We start from the raw sequence: 26,881 nt of genomic DNA on the forward strand, positions 1-26,881 counted from the left end.
TATTTGGAACCACATTTTTAGTACTGCAGGTGAGCCAAGTGGACAGTAATTTCATCAACTATGGCCATGTGAATTCACAACAACGGGTAGACCTCCTCCAGGAGACATGTGTAGACTGCACAAGAGCTGGAAAACCAGCAGCAGGTACTTTTCTGACCCTTTACTAGATCTATAGATTATTACAGCATAATGGACTATTATACCATAGAGCTCCATTTTGGATGGAGTGGGGAAAAAATAGACCCCTGGCAGTTTTTATTGCTATCTAGGTCACACTTCCTGCCAACACCAGGTAACACTAGCTATGAGCTTACAGCCTAACCAAAATCTAAACGTTCCTCCTTGCAGTGGAGCTGCACCTGCACTGCAAGGGTTAACTGCTTCTTTAGGTCTAAGGGGAGGTAAAAGCACTTTACTTACCCATTCTTCTGATGCTCCAGTGGATGGTGCTCCTCCATGCTCTAGTTTTGACGCTCCCTTGGTGTCATCACAGGTACATTGGTTTTGATGATGTTAGGACCTTAGACCTGTAGAGGATGGGGAAGTAGACACTTCAGGGACAAGTCTAGCTACATGGAAGAGCAGGGGATCGGGTAAGCACATTTATTCCATGCCCCCAGACCTAAATGAGAAGTCAACCCTTGCAGTGCAGGCACAGCTCAGCGGCATGGAGAAATTATCAAGTTTTGTGGAGTTGGACTTTTAAAGTTCTGTTTACTACTTTACAGAGTCAGCACCCACTGTCAGTGAGAAAGCCATAAAGACCACCTGGAGTGGCACTCTGGAAAATCCAATCTTGCCTCTCTAGAAGCTCCATAACAGCAAACAAGGGAAGCGAGAAATTCGACTCACAGCTTGTCCTTGGGGTCATAAGGACAAGAAGAGAAGGTGAACCTCCCCAGCCAGGAAACAAACCGCAATAAAACAAACAAAAAAAGAAAAGCATCTAACCCTTCCCTACCCAAAACTAAAGCTGCCCACACAATGAGCAAGTTTTGGATAATTTCTGATTAACCAGACAAAAATTTGCTTTGTGGGTGGCTCTGTTGGCCCCTCCAGCCTGACACCATTCGAAGGATGTCAGGCTGAACAAAATACATTAAAAAATACAAAACACATAAAGGAAAGTATTACAGCATGGCTTTTCCTTTCTGTAGTAAAAGTACTGCAAGTTTACGATCTTGGATTAGTTTTACCTTAAAAACTGTGAGGGGTATCCTCAGCAGCTGTACCCAACACACCCTGTATATCAATGCAATTTAAAAAGAAAAAAAAAAAAAAAAGGGGAGGGGGAACCATTAAAATACATAGCTTATAGCTGCCAAAATCAAGTGTCGTGCATGGAGGCCTGAACGTCAGAGTGTATGCACCTATGGCTTTGGGTGGAAAAACAACAGCGAAAGAGATTCTCCATTACATGTATACAACCCTCAACTCCAAAAAAGGATGTTTCTTTAAAAAAAAGAAACGTTCTCATCACAATGTGTGGCTCTCTTTTAAACAGCGTCAGGAAATCCACCCAAACAAAAGCAATGGAAATGTCCATAATACCGAAAAGGGACAAGATAGACTGGGATAAATGTTGAACCTTCAGAGGAGGCAGAAGGTCCAAAACCATATATACCCAAAAAGCCCAATATGAAAAGCAAAGCAATTTTGGAGTGATTGTAGGCTGAGAGATCCTGATTTATCTTGACCCTTAAGCTCTGGGGCACCTAAGGACCTGATGTTGTAGATCAGGGTAGTCATTGAGCACTGGGCATGTGAAGAGCTGTTGAGTGTAGAGCAGGGTATTCCTTGGGCTCTTGGCCACCCAAGGAGCTTAGGGCTGTAGAACAGGATAACATGTAAGCTCTGGGCCACCAAAGGAGCTGAGGGTTGTAGATCATAGTAATCCTTGAGCTCTAGGCCACCTAAGAAGCTGAGGGTTGTAGATCATAGTAATCCTTGAGCTCTAGGCCACCTAAGGAGCTGAGGGTTGTAGATCATAATAACCCTTGCGCTCTGGACCATGTGGGGAGCCGATGATCCTAGAAAAGGGTATTCCCTTTGCTGTAGGTTACCTAAGGAGCTGGGGGGTGTAAATCATAGTAATCTTAGCACTCTGGACCATGTGGGGAGCTGATGATCGTAGAAGAGTGTATTCCCTGAGCTCTAGGTTACCTAAGGAGCTGAGGGTTGTAAATCGTAGTAATCCTTGCGCTCGGGACCATGTGGGGAGCTGATGATCGTAGAAGAGGGTATTCCCTGAGCTATAGGTTACCTAGGGAGCAGAGGGTTGTAGATAAGAATAATTCTTGACCTTCAGGCCAACTAAGGAGCTGAGGGTTGCAGATCATAGGTGGCCTAGAGATCAAGCATTACTAAGGAGCTGAAGGTTGTAGATCATAGTAATCCTTGAGCTCTAGGCCACCTAAGGAGCTGAAGGTTGTAAATCATAGTAATCCTTGCGCTCTGGACCATGTGGGGAGCTGATGATCGTAGAAAAGGGTATTCCCTGAGCTCTAGGTTACCTAAGGAGCTGAGGGTTGTAGATCGGAAAAATTCTTGACCTTCAGGCCACCTAAAGAGATGAGGGTTGTAGAGTAGGCTAACCCTTAAGCTCTGGACCACCCCAGGTGATGAGGGTTGTGGAACAGGGTAACTATTGAGCTTCAGGGCATCTAAGCAGCTGAGGGTTGTAGAACAGAGTGAAGCCCTCTGTGTAACAGCATAGTGTACCATAGTTTATCAGAACAGAAAGTAACCGAATGATGAGCTGAGAGATCCATGGAACAGCAATATTCAGATAGACGTACATAAAATGGATTGTTCCTCTGTAATTGCTGCCCTCTGGTCTTCACACCATTGATCGGATCTGTTTCCAGTGTTGCACTCTATAAGCAGGGGAAGGCACCTTTCCTCGTGGACTATAAAAACTCAAACTCATCTGAACTTGGCCTCTTAGTCATCGCACTCCTTTTGTGGCGCGCCAAGGAAAAAGAGGAGAGCGGCAGTCCCTCGGGGGGATGGAATTCCTGAGCCTGGCCATCAGAGATACTGAACACGGGGTACTTCTCTTCTGCTGATGGAGAACTTAATACCTAAATGGGCAAAGACAATAAAATATGAAAATGTGAGAGAAAGGAGTTTTCCACCTAGTGTGCATTTTTACTTATATCTATGGGTTCGTTGAAGGTCTTCATTTGAGCTTTTCCTACCAATCATGATCTTCAATAAGTTTCTTAAAGCCATGTGACTGTTTACCAGCTGTCATCAATATGCAAAGGATACCCATAATAGCTGAATCCAACAGCTAAGCAAGAACAGAACCATTTATCCTTTTAATGGATACAACTTGGAGACAAATAGGACCAATACTGACATCAGTGAAATATGTTCCAGTGGCAGGTCATGGATGAAAAACTGTATTTATGGGCAGATAAAGTCAAATTGAGCTAACAATCAAACAACAATGGATAAGGATTGTCACTCCCATACTGCAGTGCTCAGGCCTGGTGGGCAATCATTAGGCGGAGATCTGTCATGTGAGCAAAGCGTGACTCTGGCTAGGTTTGGCAACCAGCCAGCATGGCTTTTTTTGGTTGGATTGCTAGAGAGGTAAAGTATCAGTGGATTGGGGGAAGTGGTATAACAAAGCCTGCAGAAACCCAACATTTCTGTAATTAACAAACATTTGACTGCGCTATGCAAGTTTAAATGGCCATTTGTAGTCCCAATCTGAAACCCATTTGACAGGTGACAACACAGGAGCACATTTAAGAGACAAGGACAAAATGTTGTCACTCTAACAGAATGTACCTGATCAACAAAAGGTACAGCTGTCCTTCAAAAGCAGAACTTAAAGAGACCCTGTCATTACTTTTCACTTTAAAGCCTCTTTCAATACAGAATATACAGACATATAATGCAGGCCATAGACGGGTCGTTTATCGACCAAATTTTCGTCCGCACGAAAAATCGGCCGATATTCACGCCGTTAGTGGGGAATTACCGTCGGCCATTTTTTGTGGATCTTGTTTACTTTTATCGGTCATGGTGGAAAATCGTTTTTCGTGGACATTGGTGGCAGCATCGGCCAATAAACGACCCGCTTATGGCTTGCCTAAGTCTGCCCTCTTTTGTTTTCTTATCTGGTCCCCTCTCTTGGTTACTAGTGCTCCAAGTTTAACAGGAATCTGACAATTCTGAGTGGATCCTACCATCTGCTAGTCTGGCCACTAGGTCATCAGGATCTTGGGGCAATTGTAATTGACTTTGAGAAAATTTGCATGAAGTATAGCTCTGATTTAAATACCAAGTTGTGAATCAAGAGAGGTGGAGGAACTCACTGGTCCAGCCCTATTGAAGAGCGAGAATCCCCTGGTCCTGCCAAGTCATAGAGAGAATCCCCTGGTCCTGCCGAGTCAGAGAGAATCTCCTGGTCCTGCCAAGTCATAGAGAGAATGTCCTGGTCCTGCAGTCATAGAGAGAATCCCCTGGTCCTGCCAAGTCATAGAGAGAATCCCCTGGTCCTGCCAAGTCATAGAGAGAATCCCCTGGTCCTGTCAAGTCATAGAGAGAATCCCCTGGTCCTGCCAAGTCATAGAGAGAATCCCTTGGTCCTGCCAAGTCATAGAGAATCCCCTAGTCTTGCCGTCATAGAGAGAATCCCCTGGTCCTGCCAAGTCATAGAGAGAATCCCCTGGTCCTGCCAAGTCATAGAGAGAATCCCCTGGTCCTGCCAAGTCATAGAGAGAATCCCCTGGTCCTGCCATCATAGAGAGAATCCCCTGGTCCTGCCAAGTAATAGAGAGAATCCCCTGGTCCTGCCAAGTAATAGAGAGAATCCCCTGGTCCTGCCAAGTAATAGAGAGAATCCCCTGGTCCTGCCAAGTCATAGAGAGAATCCCCTGGTCCTGCCAAGTCATAGAGAGAATCCCCTGGTCCTGCCAAGTCATAGAGAGAATCCCCTGGTCCTGCCAAGTCATAGAGAGAATCCCCTGGTCCTGCCATCATAGAGAGAATCCCCTGGTCCTGCCAAGTCATAGAGAGAATCCCCTGGTCTGGCTATATGGAAGAGAGAATCCCCTGGTCCTGCCAAGTCATAGAGAGAATCCCCTGGTTCTGCCAAGTCATAGAGAGAATCCCCTGGTTCTGCCAAGTCATAGAGAGAATCCCCTGGTCCTGCCAAGTCATAGAGAGAATCCCCTGGTCCTGCCAAGTAATAGAGAGAATCCCCTGGTCCTGCCAAGTCATAGAGAGAATCCCCTGGTCCTGCCAAGTCAGAGAGAATCCCCTGGTCCTGCCAAATCATAGAGAGAATCCCCTGGTCCTGCCAAATCATAGAGAGAATCCCCTGGTCCTGCCAAGTCATAGAGAGAATCCCCTGGTCCTGCCAAATCATAGAGAGAATCCCCTGGTCCTGCCAAGTAATAGAGAGAATCCCCTGGTACAACCATATAGAATACAGTGAATTCACTGGTACGGCTGTATGGAATAGAGAGGATCCCCTGGTCCAACCCTATGGAATACACCTGTTGCTGGATTATTGAGGAGGGAGAGAAGAAGTCAGCTTTCAGCTGCTGCAGAGAGAGCCATACAGGGGATCAATTCCAGTAATTGCCCCTCCGCTGTTCCGACCAACCTCCCTGCGTATATCTGATTCACCCAGCTACCTGGGCCCCCTACAGGAGGACTGGTGATACCTCCTTATCCACAACCCTGGGTACGGCTGTATGGAATAGAAAGAATCCCCTTTTATGGCCCTATGAAACACAGAGAATTGCCTGGTCCAGTCTATGTAATAGAGATAATCCCCTTGAGGGGCCCTAAAGAATAGAGAGAATCCCCCTGTGTGGCCCTATGGAACAGAGAGAATCCCCCCTGTGTGGCCCTAAAGAATAGAGAGAATCCCCCTGTGTGGCCCTATGGAATAGAGAGAATCCCCCTGTGGGGCCCTAAAGAAGAGAGAGAATCCCCCTGTGGGGCCCTAAAGAATAGAGAGAATCCCCTTGTGGGGCCCTAAAGAATAGAGAGAATCCTCCTGTGTGGCCCTATGGAATAGAGAGAATCCCCCTGTGTGGCCCTATGGAATATAGAGAATCCCCTTGTATGGCCCTATGGAATAAAGAGAATTCCCTGGTCCAGCTCCTATAGAATAGAGATTTCCCTGGTCCAGCCCCTATGGAACATAGAGAATTGCCTGGTCTGGTCTATGCAATTAAGTCAGTCCCTTTGTAGGGCTCTATGGAATAGAGAGAATCCCCTTCTAAGCTCCTATGGAATAGAGAGAATCCCCTTCTAAGGTCCTATGGGATAGAGAGAATCCCCTTCTAAGCTCCTATGGAATAGAGAGAATCCCCTTCTAAGGTCCTATGGGATAGAGAGAATCCCCTTCTAAGGTCCTATGGGACAGAGAGAATCCCCTTCTAAGGTCCTATGGGATAGAGAGAATCCCCTTCTAAGGTCCTATGGGATAGAGAGAATCCCCTTCTAAGGTCCTATGGGATAGAGAGAATCCCCTTCTAAGGTCCTATGGGATAGAGAGAATCCCCTTCTGAGGTCCTATGGGATAGAGAGAATCCCTTACTAAGGTCCTATCGAATAGAGAGAATCCCCTTCTAAGGTCCTATGGGATAGAGAGAATCCCCTTCTAAGGTCCTATGGGATAGAGAGAATCCCCTTCTAAGGTCCTATGGGATAGAGAGAATCCCTTACTAAGGTCCTATCGAATAGAGAGAATCCCCTTCTAAGGTCTTATCAGATAGAGAGAATCCCTTGATCCAAGGAATGTAGTACAGAGAATCTCCTTGGTTGGCTGTATGGAGGAGAGAGATTTCCCTGGTCCGGCCCTGTGGAACAGCTGGAGAAGACCAGCCGAATGAGTGCGGTGCACCCCGGGACCCCAAACACCCTCCATGTACAGTTTCATTATGAGAAGCCTTGTTCTGTACCTTTAACAGATGGTCACACAAAGCTCCGAAGTCCGCTCGATTCCTAGCATAGAAAGCAAATGTACAGCTGGGATCCATCTTCACGATGGACATCTTCCGGGGGGAGTTACAGTGGAAACTCTGTAGAGTTAATTCACAGATATTAAAAAAAAAAAAAAAAAAACACAAAAAAAATAAACAAACAAAAAAACCCCAGAATCCTCCCCTCCTCTCCCGATTTCTGCAGAACACAACTCACTCACTTCTAAGGGGAAGTCCTCTTTACTGGCATCCATGTAGTTCTGGCTGTAATGAGGATCCAAGTATAATAAATGGTTATCTAAAAGATAAACACACAGTCAAATCCTGCACATAATTAACCCGCTATAAAATGAACACAATGTCGCTACGAACCTTGGTAGCCAATGAAATACAGCGAATGTTTTGGTTTTCCACCAATAATGCCCAGACAGGACGGCATCTGCAGGAACTCCTGAAAGAAGAACATTCATGGTGCAGGTGTTGTGTGCCGGATAACATGGACAATAACCACATTTTATTGGGGTTTACAAAATCGTCTCTTATATTTTTTGTTTTGTAATTGTACCTTCATCCCATCAACTGCAGAAGTTGTATACAAGGAAACTGGACTTTCACTGCATGCTCCCAGCACAATGACTGAGCGGTCATAGACTGCTCCCGGCCTCTAGTAAAAAAAAGGGAGCTGGTGGGATCAGCTCCCGATCATGTGCTCACTGTGACAGCCAATCATAGTCACAAGATTAGGCAGACTTTCCCGCCCAATGGGTGTAATAGCCCAGTTAAAGAGACAGTACTGCTGGGTGGTAAGGGGTTAACGCATCATCACCGGCCCCTAGACACGGATCCCATTACCTTAATACACTGCTTATATACGGGGTTAAAATGCTCTCCGCCAAGACGAACGGGTACAAGGATGATAACGGCCTTCCCTCCATGGTTCTTCTCAGAGAGGGAATCCCCAGGATCCATCAGCCGCTCCACATCCGCCCTGTACACTGCACAACAAGAAGATACCCATACAGATCACAGAACGGGGGGCCAGTCCTGTAGATTACGTGTCATTTGTGCAGATATTTGTATACACTGACAATACAGTTTTAAAAAATATATATTCTTGTTTCAAGAATCTTGCAGGTCTCTAATACTTTGGGTAATGTTGATGGGGGGGGTATGACAGGGGTTGCGCAGGCGCGGTTCCAGAAACATGCTAAGATTTTAATGGATGGGTGAACGCACAATACAACTCATTCCTAGTTGTTCTATCTCTATGCAGGCTACCCCCTCCCCCCTTTCGGTCTGTCCTGAATGTTGCTGTCAGGCTCATCCACTTTTCCAACCAATCACTGTCTTCCACCCCTCTCTGCCAATCCTTCCACTGGCTTCCACTCAGTGTCTTCCACCCCTCAATGCAATCCCTCCACTGGCTTCCATTCAGTGTCCTCCACCCCCCTCTCTGCCAATCCCTCCACTGGCTTGCATTCAGTGTCCTCCACCCCTCTCTGCCAATCCCTCCACTGGCTTCTGATCAGTGTCCTCCACCCCCCTCTCTGCCAATCCCTCTACTGGCTTCTGATCAGTGTCCTCCACCCCCTTCTCTGCCAATCCCTCCACTGGCTTGCATTCAGTGTCCTCCACCCCTCTCTGCCAATCCCTCCACTGGCTTGCATTCAGTGTCCTCCACCCCTCTCTGCCAATCCCTCCACTGGCTTCTGATCAGTGTCCTCCACCCCCCTCTCTGCCAATCCCTCTACTGGCTTCTGATCAGTGTCAGTGTCCTCCACCCCTGTCTGCCAATCCCTTCACTGGCTTCTGATCAGTGTCCTCCTACCTTCTCTGCTAATCCCTCCACTGGCTTCTGATCAGTGTCCACCTACCTTCTCTGCTAATCCCTTCACTGGCTTCTGATCAGTGTCCTCCTACCTTCTCTGCTAATCCCTTCACTGGCTTCTGATCAGTGTCCACCTACCTTCTCTGCTAATCCCTTCACTGGCTTCTGATCAGTGTCCTCCTACCTTCTCTGCTAATTCCTCCACTGGCCTCCATTCAGTGTCCTCCACCCCTCTCTGCCAATCCCTCCACTGGCTTCCATGCAGTGTCCTCCACCCCTCTCTGCCAATCCCTCCACTGGTTTATGATCAGTATCCTCCACCCCTCTCTGTCAATACATCCCTGGCTTCTGATCAATGCCCCCCACCCTTCTCTGCCAATCTCTCCATTGGCCTCCACTACGTGTCCTCCAACCCGCTTTGCCAATCCCTCCACTGACTTCCAATCACCGAACAAATACAGTTCAAACTTTCAAAAACCCACAAGGCCAACCAACACTCTGCCCTTGGATACATTACCAACCTTATTCAAAATAGAATCCAAACCATCCTCTCTGCTCCTCCCAAGAACTCCTGCGCTCTAGCTCCCTTGTCAAACTCCCATGCTCACCTCAAGAACCTATCCAGAGTCTCTCCCATCTTCTGGAACTCCCTACCCCAACCTGTCCATCTATATCCTACTCTGTCTGCCTGAACTCATCTTATTAGGGATGCTTCTCCCACCTCCACCTAACAACTGGAATTTTACTTTCTTGAACAACTCCCCCACCCCCCAAAAAAAAAAAGTTATCACCTTTTGTATCACTTGCCCTTTCCTTATAGATCGTAATCTCTCAATACAATTGTATTGTACTGTCTCCGCTTATTTTTTTTAAAGCACCATATAAATCTTATATAATAATAACAACAGTGCAGAGAGCTGGTCTTACCTGTACAGTCCTGGGAAACATACACAGACAGTTCAGGGACTTGTGATGTGTTCTCCAGTGCTTTCCTGACAGAGATACAGAGACACACAAATGAAGAAAGCAAAGTTCACCAAAACAAAATCACATTCTGCCTGGACTGCGACATCAAGACCAGCCAACATCAAGGACAGCCAACATCAAGGACAGCCAACATGAAGACCAGCTGTACTACATGGACAACCCTAAGGAGTTGCTAGAGGTAACTTGATTTATTGCAACTGGGGGATATTTTCTGATACTGATGCAACAGGTACTTTTTTTTTTTTCTATTAATATACCAGAAATGAAAATGGGACCCTTCTCAGAGATCACCAATCAAATATAAGGGCCCATCTCCAATGGATGGAGGACCTTCTTGACTGACCACCAACAGATGGGGGTTTGTCTCCATAGACTACCAGAAAAAAAAAAAAAAAGAGAGAGAGAGAAGAAAGAAAACAAAAAAAAAAAAAAAACCACCAAGAGGGGCCTTTTCCTGCTGACCACCAGTGCAAAGGGGGGCCCTTTCCTGCTGACCGCCAGTGTAAACGGGGGCCCTTTTCTGCGGGCCACCAGTGCAAATGGGAGCCCTTTCCTGCTGGCTGCCAACGCAAAGAGGGGCTCTTTCCTGCTGACCACCAATGCAAAGAGGGGCTCTTTCCTGCTGACCACCAACGCAAAGAGGGGCCATTTCCTGCTGACCACCAACGCAAAGAGGGGCCATTTCCTGCTGACCACCAACGCAAAGAGGGGCCATTTCCTGCTGACCACCAACGCAAAGAGGGGCCATTTCCTGCTGGCCGCCAACGCAAAGAGGGGCTCTTTCCTGCTGACCACCAACGCAAAGAGGGGCCATTGCCTGCTGACCAGCAACGCAAAGAGGGGCCCTTTTCTGCTGACCACCAACGCAAAGAGGGGCCATTTCCTGCTGACCACCAATGCAAAGAGGGGCCCTTTTCTGCTGACTACCAACGCAAAGAGGGGACCTTTTCTGCTGACCGCCAATACAAAGAGGGGCCCTTTTTTTTTTTTTTTTTTAATATACCACAAATGGAAAAAAATGGGACCCTTCTCAGAGATCACCAATCAAATATAGGAGCTCTTTTCCAATGGATGGAGGACCCATCTCCAAGGACTACCAGAAAAAAAAAAAAGATGAAAGAAAAAGACCCACCAAAAGGAGCCCTTTCCTGCTGACCGCCAGTGCAAAGAGGGGCCCTTTCCTGCTGACCGCCAGTGCAAATAGGGGCCCTTTCCTGCTGACCGCCAGTGCAAAGAGGGGCCCTTTCCTGCTGACCGCCAGTGCAAAGAGGGGCCCTTTCCTGCTGACCGCCAGTGCAAAGAGGGGCCCTTTCCTGCTGACCGCCAGTGCAAAGAGGGGCCCTTTCCTGCTGACCGCCAGTGCAAAGAGGGGCCCTTTCCTGCTAACCACCAATGCAAAGAGGGGCCCTTTCCTGCTGACCACCAATGCAAAGAGGGGCCCTTTCCTGCTGACCACCAATGCAAAGAGGGGCCCTTTCCTGCTGACCGCCAATGCAAAGAGGGGCCCTTTCCTGCTGACCGCCAATGCAAAGAGGGGCCCTTTCCTGCTGACCGCCAATGCAAGGGGGCCCTTTCCTGCTGACCGCCAATGCAAGGGGGCTCTGTTCTGCTGATCACCAATGCATTAAGTTCCTTCTCTACTGCTCACCTATGCATGGGGGCCCTTCTGCAACTGACAACCAATGTGAGGGGATGGTCACTGTCACCTGACAAATGGGGCTCCTAAAATGTTGAATATCGTATCTACTGGTTGCTTTACAACAAAGTCAAACTAAGGCACATTCTGGCATGCTGCTGATTTGCGAAGTTCTGCAGAGCGGAGGGTGCCATCTAATGACTACAGCAAACTCATTGCAGAAAGGAGATTGTTAGTACGGTTTGGTGCGCAAGGTTTCATTTTCCTGGCCTATAATTTGATCTCTTATTATAGATGTCTATTCTCGGTATGAACACACACCCAGCCGAACGAGTCAGAAAAAGGGACACACCCCATTTCTCTGCTGGCCCTTAACCTGGATAGGTTTTAGAATAGACAGAATGGGCAAAAGGAGAGCAGTCAATGCTGTACCCAGATATTATAGTAGCATCTCGTATTAAAATGATTTATAAAAGAAGTATTGTATCAAAGTAATAAAAAAAACCTATATAAAGAAATTGGTTAATAAACATGTAAACATCTGAATGGATATCTGACCAAAAACCAGTATAAGTTTCAATAAAAAAAAAAACATTTGGAGTACCTTTTAATCTCACCTCAAAATGTGAGCCACAATACTGGGGCCATACCAATCACCAGCCTTCTTCCCGAAGCTCTCCCCTAACTTCACCATGTGGTGCAGACCAAAGGGGGCATCGGGGTGGTCTGACAGCCATTGCAGGATGTCCCTGTGGATCTGCTCCTGGTGGGGGTGCTGTAAAAGGCGTCTGTGAGGAAGGGATTCCCAGGGGGCGCACATACGACTCTGATTGGAGGCCGATGATGCCGGGGAGAACAGACTCATGTTGGATGGAGAGGATGATCGGATGGGATCCATTTCTACAAAGTGCGTGTTTAAGGCTTCTGGCCAGTACCAATCTGAAAAACAAAATGGAGACAAGCAAAAATGTTATATTTGTAGACAGTCCAATATTACTGCTATCCAATAGTAAAGGCCAGTATTCCTTTACAGAATTCACCATTCAAATGTGTGACATCAGCAAAACTTCCAATTTAGAAGAGGTTGGCTGTGTTGGCCAGCATTTTAAATAGAGACTAGACCAGAGGAAGGGGCACAGATAGCAAGGCCAGGTTCATGGAAGGAGCCTTCACAGATGTAACTAAGACTAGATTAGCTGCTCTGAAGTTTCAACAAGGCCGGAGAAGAGGGCATGTCCAAACTTGGCTTTGCTGAAAAAATGTGCCTGACAAAGCAGGGTTGGCAGAAGAAGACATTCCCTTTACAAAGCCTTTGAGATATTGGTCCACCAGGTCTTGGAAGGAAACCATGCTCTGCAACAATTGTGGCTTTATACAGAATTGGAGACACCAATTTTGTAAGAGGACCATTTCTGGGCAACAGACAGAAGGTTAGACAAGGTCACTCACCTAGTCTAAAAAGGTTCAGAGAGGACCCAAGAGCAGTGGTATTGAATTAAAACTCGTGGAGGTCCGGTCAGTATAATGTTCTTCCAGCAGGGGTCCAAATCTCCTTTTACATCACAGCCCCTCCTCCTTTTCATCCCAGTACCCCGTCACATTACAACCACCCCTTCATATGAGTATTCTCAGTCCCCTCCTTCTACATCAATCTCCCCCCTTTACATCAGTGTCCACAGTCCCCCATTTACATAACAGCCCCCCTTTACATCAGTGTCCACAGTCCTCCTTTTAAATCATAGCCCCCCTGTACATCAGCGTACTCAGTCCCCCATTTACATAACAGTCCCCCTTTACATCAGTGTCCTCGGTCCTCCTTCTACATCACAGCCCCCCCCCCCTTTGCATCAGTGTCCTCGGTCCCCCTCCTCTTTATATCACAGCACCCCCAACCCTTTACATCAGTGTCCTCAGTCCCCTATTTACATCACAGCCCCCCCTTTACATTAGTATCCTCGGTCCCTCCTTTTACATCACAGCCCCCCCCCCCTCTTTACATCAGTGTCCTCAGTCCCCCTTTTACATTACAGCCCCCCCTGTACATCAGTGTGCTCAGTCTCTCTTTTACATCACAGCCCCCCTCTTTACATCAGTGTCCTCAGTCCCCCATTTACATCACAGCCCCCCCTTTACATTGGTGTCCTCAGTCCCCGCTTTTACATAACAGCCCCCTTTACATCAATGTCCCCAGTAACCCCCCCTTTCCCAATTCACATTACAACCCCCCTTACATCACTGTCTCCTTTAAAGTAACAGCCTCCCCCTTACCTTACATTACAATCCCCTACACATCACAGCCCCCCCCCCCTTACACCATAGCCCTCCCCCCCTTACATCACAGTCCCCTACACATCATAGCCTCCCCCCCTACATCACAGTCCCTTACACATCTCAGCTCACACCCCCCCCAACCCACATCCCCTTCACTGCCCTACCATGGAGGAGTGGGGGTTGTGAAGGAAGCGGTACAGACCTCTATATTGGGGTGGGACTGACCTCTGTTGAGAAGGTGCACCAGGAGAGCCTGAGCCAGTAACATCTGGGCGCTCCTGATCATACAGCCCCAACCACAATCTGTGGTCAGCTGTGTCCCCTCCAGCGCAGGGAAATCTCGTCTGTACGTCAGCCAAATCCGGGACACAAAGTCCTTCTGGAAATTCTCTATGTCATCTGTGAACACAAGAGAAGGAAATGTCATGATGTACTCAGTTAGTAGGACAGTGACACACATGTATGTACAAGAGGGCTGCCAGGATGGTGGGCCAACAATGCAGCCAATAGACACGAGATCGTTGGGTGATCCAGACAAACATTCACGCTCCTTCCATAGTAGTGTCCATGCTTATGCTCTTAGCAGATCCCCCAACTCCAACCTTATTTAGTGGAAATTCATTTTGTTTTTCTACAAATTATAGTCAGGGGGTGCCTGTAGAGGTCACACCGTGTGTTCATAGATGCCTGTGGTAGCCCCCTGACATACAACACATTGATGTCATTGTGCATGATGATGTCAGCAAGGGGTGGTGGCACTGCCACCTGAACAGGAGAGACTGGTGGGGAGAAAGCCCATGGGAGTGAAGAACAAGGTAAGGGATTCCGTCTATTACATGCTCCCCAGACCAAATGTGGTTTAGGCTTTTATGTGGGAGGGGGGCTGCCGAAGCTCTTGTGCAGTTCTAAAGTGTTACTAAACCCAGGGCCATGCATTCGCCATGTCTGGTTTCCCACCAAACCCAGGGTCCTGCATTCGCCACATCTGGTCTCCCACTAAACCCAGGGCCATGCATTCACCACCACATCTAATCTTCCACCAAACCCAGGGCCCTGCGTTCGCCAGCTCTAGTCTCACACCAAACCCAGGGCCCTGCGTTCGCCCGGTCTGGGCTCCCAGCAAACCCAGGGCCCTGCATTCTCCCGGTCTGGGCTCCCAGCAAACCCAGGGCCCTGCATTCGCCCGGTCTGGGCTCCCAGCAAACCCAGGGCCCTGCATTCGCCCGGTCTGGGCTCCCACCAAACCCAGGGCCCTGCATTCACCCGGTCTGGGCTCCCACCAAACCCAGGGCCCTGCATTCGCCCGGTCTGGGCTCCCACCAAACCCAGGGCCCTGCATTCGCCCGGTCTGGGCTCCCACCAAACCCAGGGCCCTGCATTCACCAGGTCTGGTCTCCCACCAAACCCAGGACCCTGCAATCCCCAGGTCTGGTCTCCCACCAAACCCAGGGCCCTGCATTCACCAGGTCTGGTCTCCCACCAAACCCAGGACCCTGCAATCCCCAGGTCTGGTCTCCCACTAAACCCAGGACCCTGCATTCACCAGGTCTGGTCTCCCACTAAACCCAGGACCCTGCATTCACTATATCCCCTCCCCCACAGTACACACAACATAGAAATGCAATTATTTTTTAAATATAAACTGCTAAATTCCTTTACTCATCAGCACTATAAAACAAACAGTCTTGTGACTTCTATCAGTTTCCAGCAGAGCACTGGTTAAAGCTTGTAGGGGGAGTTTTCATTCTACTCTAGCAGGATGCAGGACCCCTAATCTCTGTCTGGACAGTGCTGATTGGCCCTGTGCTGATCACATGCACCTCTCTAGCAGTACACACCAAACTGAGCATGTGCAGACTGTCTCCACACAATATGTCTTATCAGGAGATAGGAGGGGGACACTGGAAGAAGGGGAGGATCAGAGAAGACAGGATCAAACAGCATATTTACACAATGCAGAGGATTAACTCCTTAGGTTCCACAGTGAGTATAACCAGCATGCTTTACTGCATCTACAGACTGATTGTACTGTTGGAGGTTTAGTAACACTTTAACACTTTGAGCCAATAGGATCAACCAGGTCTTAACAAGATATGTCTAACCCACCATGTCAAATTCTCATGATACAGTGGGCCAAACTGAGTGGCATAAATGTTTAAAAAGGGGCCACATTATGTCTGCTGAGGACGACATCTTGGACTTTCCACTAACATTGCTAGCATGCATCATTGAATTCCTGGCAGGTCACAGTACACATTTCTCAGAAAGGCTCCACCTTTTATCATTAAAAAAAAAATAACTCCCCTGGGCTTCAGCCCAGTGACTCTGTCTAGGTTGAGATGTTATCAGTCTGCTGCAGGCAGCATTTTCGCGGTCTCCTTTCCCCAAGTAATCATCCTGAAACATTGGAACTTTGTAGCAAGTCACAAGGCGAGAGGCTGCAGCAGGGGATACATGGTGTGCAATCTCTGAACCGGCATCTCAGTCCAGGAAGTAGACGTTGACTCTGGATGTTCCCTGAACAAAGATGGCCCCATCCTTTTGTGGAAAAAAGCAGATGAAGGCATAGTGACACATGCGGACCAAAGATGACTGGTCTGACATACCCACTGAGCCATACCCATGTACCAGCTCTCACCTTCCAGTGTGAAGTTGTAGCGTTTCCCCAGCAGGTACAGAGGGGACGATCTACTGAAAGTGGGCCTCATTTTCACCGTCCACCCTGCAAAAAGAGAGACAATGGGAAACCATGACAATGTGATTTCACTTGCACCCTGTCGATCAGGTTGTTACAAAGGTTGAAGATGAAATGTGACAAGCAGATGGTGTGTCATTGGGTAATGATGTATATAGTGCCTGGTTCAACTAGGAAAGGGTCCCTAATCAGATGTGAGACGGATTGGAGACAGGAGGTTGCTGCCCACTAATGAGACAATTCTCCAGTCAGTCATGGCTACCTCCTCTGGAGACAGGTTGCTGCAGGAGCAGTGTCTGTAGGTGGACATACAAGAAGCTTGTGTCCAGGTTTGTCTGGCCTTACAGAGGATATTCTAACCAGTCTGTGCTAAAGCAGGGTCTAAGCCAGCCATTCTCAACCAGAGTTCCTCCAGGGGTTCCTTCAGCGGAGATCGCCTTCCAATTTCATAATACCTGATAGTTCTGCGGCCAACACAACCTGGAAGAGCCAGTGGCATAATACCAATATTCTTTTGTAGCTCTCTGTACCGAGGGGCATTCTTGCCACTGGCCACAGATGCAAGAGGGCATTCTTGCCACTGGCCATCGGCGCAAGGGACATCCTTGACACTGTCCGCCAATGTAGGGAACATTCTTCCCACCGACGAGCTTCCTTTAGCAGGTGTTCAAAGGCCTAAAATTGGTTTCTAAAAGGTCCCTCTGTGGTAATAAGGTTGAGAAATGCTGGTCTAAGAAAACTATACAACCAGCAGGCTAAATAATAAAAACGACTTTGTATCATCCATGATATCGAGAACCCCGACACAGGGTAACCTTGTGTATAGGAAGTTCTGTAGATGCATTAAAGTGGGGGTCAGTAGAGAAACTCCCCTTTATGTTGGTGGTCAGCAGAGAAGGACCCCTTAACATGGTGGTTTGAGGAGAAGAACACCTTTACATTGGTGGTGGATATATAGGAAGTTCTGTAGGTGCATTAAAGTGGACGGGAGCTCTTGATTCGGAGCAAAAATCTAACAATGCTTAGCAGCTGAAGCAATGGTGGTTTAAAGACTAGCTGTCTTGGTGTCATCTACTAGAAGATCTGGACACGGATACCTATCACTCAGAAAAGGTAATATTCAGATTATAGAACACTTTGCAAACATGTAATGAACGGTCTAAATTTTTTACACATTAAATCTTCTAGAATTGAAAAAAAAAAAAAAAAGAAGAAGGAGAACCTCACCAGACCTATAATCTATGAATATAGAAGTACTATCATAGGACATTTAGGTAAGTGCACCCACAGCAACAGGAGGCAGGACAGACTCTCTGAACCCATTTACCACAGAGGAGCCCTAGAAATGTTCAAGTCTCAAGGAAGCCCTACTGAAAATAATTATTTGTACAGCTTATGAGGGTCAGTGGAGAAGAACCACCTTGCATTGGTGGTCAGTGGGGGGGCCTTGTGTTTACTGGTCATCAACAGAGAAGGAACCCCTTACATTGATGGTCAAAGGTCTGCTGTACATTAATGGTCAGTGGAGAAATGCCCCCTAACATTGGTGACTAGCAGATATAGGTCCAACACACATTAATGGTCAGCAGAGAACGGCCCCTTACAGAATGGTCAACAGTGGACTCCTCACATCGGTGGTTAGTGGGGAAGGGCCCACTTTACTTGGTAGTCAGCTGAGAAGTGCCCCTGTACATTAGTGGTGAAGGCCCCCTGTAAATTGCTGCTCATTAGGAGAAGGATCTCATTATTTTGGTGATCAGTAAAGAAACACCTCCTTACGTTTGTTGTCAGCAGACAAAGGCCTCTCTTACAATAATGGCCAGCAGCCCCTTACATTAATAAGGGCCCCTTACATTAATGGACAGCATAGGGCTCCTTAAATTGGTGGTGAGTGGAGAAGGGTCCCTTTTCAAGGGAAGTGAGCAGAGAACTCCTGTACATTGCTGGTGATTGGGAGAAGGACCTCCTTATTTTGGGGGTCAGTAGAGAAACTCCTCTTTATGTTAGTGGTCAGCAGAGAAGGACCCCTTAACATGGTGGTTTGAGGAGAAGAACACCTTTACATTGGTGGTGGATGGAAAAGGACCCTCTTTTATTGTTAGTCAGTAGAGAAGGGCTTTCTACACTGTTGGTCAGTAGAAGATGTCTACCTTACATTGGTGGTCAGCATTGAAGGTCCTCCTAACATATTTTGGGATAGTTGGAATAAGAATGTCCCTTACATAAATGGTTACATTAGTGACATTTTCCTGACCCTCATTTGAACTGAACAAGAGGTTTGGAAAAAGCTACAAAACATCTTTAACATTACTGAACAAGTCCAGTTGATTATGACCAGCTAGATATGGTTACATTATGGTTGCTCCAGAGGTTACACCGAAGAAACATTTATATAACTTTTAGGAAAAGTAAATACCCGTGATCATAACACTCCAATCTTCTACTCACCGTATTTGACGTTGTTCCATGCTGTCATTAGCTTGCTTTTTAACTTGTCCACCTCATCAGTCTCACCATCTCGGGGGGATCCTTGGTAGCCCATCTTGGCCTGTTCCTGGTGACTACTCAGGTTCCTGAGGACCTCTGTCTTACGTCTACTGCTAGGACTGCCATATTGAGATGCCGCAGGGGAAACTGAATTCATTTATCCACCCTGGCTTTCTGAAGATGGAGAAAGCACAGCCAAAAGTCGCTAGGACGCGGGTCCTGCAAGAAGAAAGTGCTTGTGGTCATTTTGGTGGTGGGTAAGAATCTGGAGAACATTTCAGTGACCATATATAATTTTCTCATAACAATAAGTCGCATTCAAAAGTCAAGTCCATCCAAAAATGTTCAGGGTGAACGATGGTGGTTACATATGCCAGCTTGTCATGGGAAATCCAAGATTCCAATTCTTATCTGGATGTAGCGGGATGAAGTATCCATTACACAAAATTCCTCTGTGTAAATCACCAAAATGGAAGACTATTTATTAAAAGCAAAATGAAGGAGCGAGCGTGAGACACTTATATGTGGAGTGTAAGAATGCTAGGAGCCACAAGAAATGTGATCCTGCTACTGGAGAACCCAAGGCTTTGGGTGACAACCTGTCCATGTAAAAAGCAACACATTTATAATGCACAGTGGTGTGCTTAACAAAGGCCTGGAGTTATTGGAGTGCAATAAAAGCAGATGGTAGAGTAAGAAAAAAAAAGAAAAAGAAAAAAGCCTGGTTATGAGGTTTGTTATAGTCACATGGCTGGTTCTCCTCCAACCATGGGGCTTTCTCTGCTCTGTTAATAAAGAAGAGCTTTGTAAGGCACCATAGGCTCCACACCATGGTCTGTATTTCATGAATGAGCCGTGAAATGCAGGCCATTGTGCGTGTCACCTAGAAGAGTAAAATAGTGATGGTACCACTCCGATATTAATCTGCCATGTAGATGGCCATCCAAGGGGCCTTCCTAATCAGAGAAAAGTGAGAGGTCTGTTGAAAGCCCAAACCCCACCATTTAGGGCTGGTTCACACAACCAGTGTTGCCGCAACTAATGCTTTACCACAGCAGGCGGTAGTGGACTGTGCATACCTTAGTGCACTGAATAGCACCTCAACGCATGTCCAAAACACCGGTGATGCAAAAGAATGCACCAGGATCTACACTTTCATGCTTTAAGGTGCGGTACAGCCTATTCATGTACAATGCGCTGTTTCTTAGCATGCACGGTGTTCATTAATGGGTTCTTTCACTTAAGTTCTCCATGCCTGATGCTTCTTCCTCTGCCATGGCCATGAGCTCAAACCTTGTATAATATATCCCTATTGGACAGTTCTGGGGCTTGCACAGGCTTATTGGCCTTCTTCCATCCCCAGTGCGAGTCGCCAGTCCTTAGCATGGCACACTGGGAATAAAGAGATCAGATCACATACCTCACCCCAATAGTCAGGTCACATGACCCCCCCCCCCCATAACTTTAATTTGACTGGGTATGAGTATGTGTGATGGGGGCATTTTAAGAGGCCGGGTATGAGAAGGAGGGAGTTTTAGAAGACCAGGTATGAGCAGGTGGGGGGTGGGAACATTTTAGAAGACCAGGTATGAGCATGTGGGGTGGGGCATTTTAAAAGACCAGGTATGAGCACATGGGGTGGGGACATTTTAGAAGACCAGGTATGAGTATGCATAGTGTGGGCATTTTAGAAGACCAGGTATAAGCATGTGGGGTGGGGGCATTTTAGAAGACCAGGTATGAGCATGTGGGGTGGGGGCATTTTAGAAGACCAGGTATGGGCATGTGCGGTGGGGGCATTTTAGAAGACCAGGTATGAGCATGTGCGATGGGGGCATTTTAGAAGACCAGGTATGGGCATGTGCGGTGGGGGCATTTTAGAAGACCAGGTATGAGCATGTGCGGTGGGGGCATTTTAGAAGACCAGGTATGAGCATGTGCGGTGGGGGCATTTTAGAAGACCAGGTATGAGCATGTGCGGTGGGGGCATTTTAGAAGACCAGGTATGAGCATGTGTGGTGGGGGCATTTTAGAAGACCAGGTATGAGCTGGTCGAGTGGGGGCATTTTAGAAGACTATGTATAATCATGCCAAGTGGGGGCATTTTAGAAGACTTTGTATGAATATGTGGGGTGGGGGTATTTTATCAGACTAGGTAGGAGCATGCTGAGTGAGGGCATTTTAGAAGACTATATATGAGTATGTGTAGTGGGGGCATTTTAGAAAATCAGGTAAGAGTGTGTGTAGTGGGGGCATTTTAGAAGATCAGGTATGAGTGTGTGTAGTGGGGGCATTTTAGAAGATCAGGTATGAGTGTGTGTAGTGGGGGCATTTTAGAAGACTAGGTATGAGCATGCCTAGTGGGGGCATTTTAGAAGGCCGGGTATAAGTATGTTTAGTGGGGGCATTTTAGAAGACCAGGTATGAGCATGTGTAGTGGGGGCATTTTAGAAGGCCGGGTATAAGTATGTTTAGTGGGGGCATTTTAGAAGACCAGGTATGAGCATGTGTAGTGGGGGCATTTTAGAAGGCCGGGTATAAGTATGTGTAGTGGGAGCATTTCAGAAGACCAGGTATGAGTATGTGTAGTGGGGGCATTTCAGAAGACCAGGTATAAGTATGTGTAGTGGGGGCATTTCAGAAGACCAGGTATGAGCATGTGTAGTGGGGGTATTTCAGAAGACCAGGTATGAGTATGTGTAGTGGGGGTATTTCAGAAGACCAGCTATGAGTATGTGTAGTGGGGGCATTTCAGAAGACCAGGTATGAGTATGTGTAGTGGGGGCATTTTAGCAGACCAGGTATGAGTATGTGTAGTGGGGGCATTTTAGAAGGCCGGGTATGAGTATGTGTAGTGGGGGCATTTTAGAAGACCGGGTATGAGCATGTTGGGTGGGGTCATTTCAAGAGACTGGGTATGAATGTTTGTGGAAGAAACAAAGCTGTTATTTTCCCTGAATGGGGCCATTCATACACTAGAATCCTGTGCAGGTAGGAGCATTGTCCATTGTGCAATACAAGAGAGGAAACAGTTTTCCAACCCAACAAAATAACATTAGTCATGGCCAAAGTATTCAGAAAAGGTCTAAGTTTGCTGCAGTCCCAAGTAGAACATCCACAACTCCTGATCTGTACAGTAGAGAGTGGAGTGGCATCCACCATACCGCCGAGCTCTGAATCTCTCCTCAGAGACAAAGGTCACGTGGCGCATAGACTGTCCCCATACCGACCAATCAGCTATGCTTTCACATCTGAAACTGACCCTGTCACCTAAAGCTCTCCTCCGGGATCCAGACTTCATGGCCCACCATTGTCCTTCTCCCGGTTTACATTTGCTATACTGTACATCATTTTTTATTTCCAAACTGGCCGTGACAGCTTTGAATAGTGCTGTATCAGGATGCCAGGAGCAGGGTGTGCGATCTCTCAGAGATCTACATTGGGGGTATGGAGGGGACCGGTTATCATGCTGCACATAGAGGTGGACCCAGTGTTTGGACAGGAAAGGCTGGATCCATACTGCAGCCAAAAAGGGATCCATGGTGGGTCTCGTGTCACAACCAAGAGCCAGGAGCTTGGCTTGTGGTTGTGGCATGGCCCCATTGACTTGAATGGGCGAGAGTCACGGGTGCGGTCATCTGCCAACTTGACAAACGACAATAACATCAAGGCTTTGGTATGGGTACAGAGCCCAAGAATTACTGGAACCGATCCCCTGTATGACTCTCTCTGCAGCAGCTGAAAGCCAGCGGGAGGGAGAGGCCTTCAGCTGCTGGATGAATCAGATGTGGGCAGGGAGAATGATCAGTACAGTGGGGGGGGGGGGGGAATTACTGGAATCAATGAATGGCTGTCTCTGCAGCAGCTGAAGGCCTCTTCTCTCCCATCTGCTGGCTTCCAGCTGCTGCAGAGAGAGTCATACAGGGGATCGGTTCCAGTAATTGCCTCCCCCCCCGCTGTGCCGGTCACTCTCCCTGCCCACATCTGATTCACCCCCCTGCTGGCTTTGGCCCGTACAGGAGAACTGATGGTACCCCCTTATCCACAGCCCTGACAGAGAAGTGTTCTCTTGAAAGGGGTCCCCCCCAACCCAATATGGCTGCCACCTATTATGATCCTATTCAGCCAGGGATCAACCCTTCCCCCAGCTGATACCTTCACCATGCTCCCCTCCCTGCACCTCTCTCTAGGTCACTAGTACATAGGTGTAAATGTGACACCCCCCACTCTCTGCCTTACCCCCAGGACTGAGCATCCAATCACCAGGCTCCATATTGTCACCTGAGGTAGGGAGCTATCAAAGTCTTCCTATTAGATTGTAATGTATTGCAGCCTATCTGTCCTTAGATGTGGTGGCTGCATTCGTTTTCTTTTCCTTTATTGTCACCTGGTGATCCTGCCAGTAACATGCATCCTGTCCCAGAATGACAACACTCACTATAATGGGGGAGCAACACTGGAAGGACTACAGGACACCTCCCCCTCTCCATAACATGGAGATGTTTGTCCTTGGAGAGAGCCAGAGACAGTGTATCCCGTCAGAGAGCCAGGGACAACATTTCCGTTGCGGAGCCAGGGACAACATATCAACTCTGAAATAAGACAAACGTCCATCCAGTTCAACCATAAAAAAAAAAAAACAGTTATAATCCTACACCCACAGTTGATCCAGATGAAGGCAAAAAACCCAGCAAAGCACGATCCAATCTGCTCCTACTGGGAAATAATTCCTTCCTGATCCCCCGAGAGGCAATCAGATATTCCCTGGATCAACTTTCCCTATAAATGTTATATCCAGTTATATTCTGTGTATCCAAGAAAGAATCCAGGACTTTCCTACAGCAATCCACTGAGCTGGCCACAACCAACTCTGGAGGGAGTCTATTCCACATTCTCACAGCTCTCACTGTGAAGAAACCTTTCCGTGTTTGGAGCTTACATTTCTTTTCCTCCAGATGTAAAGAGCGCCCCCTTGTCCTCTGTGATGACCTCAGGGGGGATAACTACACCGAGTTCACTATATGAACCACTGATGTATTATACATGGAGATCATATCCCCCCTTATGTATTATACATGGAGATCATATCCCCCCTTATGTATTATACATGGAGATCATATCCCTCCCTCTCGTTCGCTCTCTGGGGTCTATACCTCTCCTAATACAAAAGAGGATTTTGCTCGCTATAGAACCCGCAGCTTGGCATTGCATGACATTATTAAGCTTGTGATCTACCAGAACTCCCAGATCCTTCTCCACCACTGACCCCCCCAATCCTTCACCTCTGACCCCCCCCCAGATCCTTCTCCACCATTGACCTCCCCCAGATCCTTCCCCACCACTGGACCCCCCCAGATCCTTCCCCACCATTAAACCCCCAAGATCCTTCACCACTTACCCCCCTGATCCTTCCCCAGCATTGACCCCCCAAGATCCTTCACCACCGACCCCCCTAGATCCTTCTCCACCATTGACCCCCCAGATCCTTCTCCACCATTGACCCCCCAGATCCTTCTCCACCATTGACCCTCCCAGATCCTTCTCCACCATTGACCCTCCCAGATCCTTCTCCACCATTGACCCTCCCAGATCCTTCTCCACCATTGACCCTCCCAGATCCTTCTCCACCATTGACCCTCCCAGATCCTTCTCCACCATTGACCCTCCCAGATCCTTCTCCACCATTGACCCTCCCAGATCCTTCTCCACCATTGACCCTCCCAGATCCTTCTCCACCATTGACCCTCCCAGATCCTTCTCCACCATTGACCCCCCCAGATCCTTCTCCACCATTGACCCCCCCAGATCCTTCTCCACCATTGACCCCCCCAGATCCTTCTCCACCATTGACCCTCCCAGATCCTTCTCCACCATTGACCCCCCCAGATCCTTCTCCACCATTGACCCTCCCTGATCCTTCTCCACCATTGACCCCCCCCAGATCCTTCTCCACCATTGACCCCCCCCAGATCCTTCTCCACCATTGACCCTCCCAGATCCTTCTCCACCATTGACCCTCCCAGATCCTTCTCCACCATTGACCCTCCCAGATCCTTCTCCACCATTGACCCCCCCAGATCCTTTTCCACCATTGATGCCCCCAATTGTACCCCCCCTAGTATGTATGATGCATATTCTTAGCCCCCAAGTGCAGAACCTTACATTTATCACCATTAGCCCTCATTGGCCCCATAGTCCCCCAATTACACAGAGCATTGAGGTCGGATGTAAGTTGGAGACATCCTGGAAGGACGTTATTCCCCGGCACAGCTTGGTGTCATCTGCAAAGACTGAGATCCCCGACCCCATATTGTTTATAAATAGATTATACCCCCTCCACAATGTATCCGATCGGGGAGGCCGGTGACAATGTATCCGATCGGGGAGGCCGGTGACAATGTATCCGATCGGGGGAGCCGGTAACAATGTATCCGATCGGGGGAGACGGTAACAATGTATCCGATCGGGGGAGACGGTAACAATGTATCCGATCGGGGGAGACGGTAACAATGTATCCGATCGGGGGAGACGGTAACAATGTATCCGATCGGGGGAGACGGTAACAATGTATCCGATCGGGGGAGACGGTAACAGTGTATCCGATTGGGGGAGACGGTAACAATGTATCCGATCGGGGGAGACGGTAACAATGTATCCGATCGGGGGGAGACGGTAACAATGTATCCGATCGGGGGAGACGGTAACAATGTATCCGATCGGGGGGAGACGGTAACAATGTATCCGATTGGGGGAGACGGTAACAATGTATCCGATCGGCGAGGCGCTGACAATGTATCCGATCGGGGAGGCAAGTGACAATGTATCCGATCGGGGAGCCGCTGATGATGTATCTGATCGGGGAGCCGCTGACAGGGGAGCCGATAACAATATATCTGATTGGGGAATCGGTAACAATGTATCCAGTCGGAGAGGCCGGTAACAATGTATCCGATCGGGGAGTCGGTAACAATGTATCTGTAGTATAGAGGAGACATGTCCTGTGATGTATATCTGTCCATACAATGTCAGGGCGTCCCATGGTGACAGCACACATCATACCTCCTGTACAGGCGACTGTCACACCACAACCATCCACGGGAAAGATTCTAGAGGAGCCTTTTCCTGTACAAGAGGGAGACTTCTCCTTCCTGGCTTCATGATTCTCAACACACATCCACTTCCTCTTCTATAGGACTACACCTCCCATCATGCATCAGCCATCTCCTCTAAGGGACTACACTTCCCATCATGCATCAGCCATCTCCTCTAAGGGACTACACCTCCCATCATGCATCAGCCATCTCCTCTAAGGGACTACACCTCCCATCATGCATCAGCCATCTCCTCTAAGGGACTACACTTCCCATCATGCATCAGCCATCTCCTCTAAGGGACTACACTTCCCATCATGCATCAGCCATCTCCTCTAAGAGACTACACCGCCCATCATGCATCAGTAACCTACTCTAAGGGACTACACCTCCCATCATGCCTGAGCCATGTGTAATGAAGTGGAGGGGGTCAGGCAGCAGTGGAGATGTAGTTAGTGTGCAGGGAGAAGGATCACTTTTTTTTTGTTTTGTTTGTTTTTTTATTTGTTTTTTTCTGTCTCATCTTTTCTGTTAACCAATTCAATACCGGGCAATTTTACACCTTCCTGCCCAGGCCATTTTTCAGGTTTCAGCGCTCTCACACTTTGAATGACAATTGCGCGGTCATACATCACTGTACCCAAACTAAAATTTTATCATTTTCTTCACACAACTAGAGCTTTCTTTTGGTGGTATTTAATCACCGCTGGGGTTTTTATTTTTTGCTAAATTAACAAAAAAAGACCAAAAATCTTGAAAAAAAACACATTTTTCTTTGTTTCTGTTATAAAAGTTTACAAATAAATAATTGTTCTTCATAAATTTAGGCCGAGATGTATTCTGCTACATGTCTTTGGTGAAAATAACCCAAATTAGGATGTATTATTTAGTTTGTAGGAAAGTTATAGAGTTCACAAACTATGGTATAGA

General features: G+C 47.7%; 1 protein-coding gene across 1 annotated transcript; it reads right to left on the minus strand.

Moving 5' to 3' along the window:
• LOC149431652 (cysteine protease ATG4D-like) lies at window positions 1–26,058 on the minus strand. The gene is made up of 11 exons (XM_089665430.1): window positions 25,920–26,058; window positions 18,822–19,079; window positions 16,317–16,400; window positions 13,904–14,077; window positions 12,025–12,346; window positions 9,712–9,776; window positions 7,809–7,951; window positions 7,329–7,407; window positions 7,178–7,254; window positions 6,936–7,055; window positions 1–3,083 (listed from the first exon to the last, which is right to left on the minus strand). The coding sequence occupies exons 2-11, from the start codon at window positions 19,015–19,017 to the stop codon at window positions 2,910–2,912; spliced, it is 1,434 nt and encodes a 477-aa protein (XP_089521556.1). The 5' UTR covers window positions 19,018–19,079; window positions 25,920–26,058; the 3' UTR covers window positions 1–2,909.
• Between the last annotated feature and the right edge of the window lie 823 nt (window positions 26,059–26,881).

Source organism: Staurois parvus, unplaced genomic scaffold, assembly GCF_062004578.1.
Source record: "Staurois parvus isolate SC_StPar_1 unplaced genomic scaffold, SC_StPar_1.0 ptg002190l, whole genome shotgun sequence".
Taxonomy (NCBI): Eukaryota; Metazoa; Chordata; class Amphibia; order Anura; family Ranidae; genus Staurois; species Staurois parvus.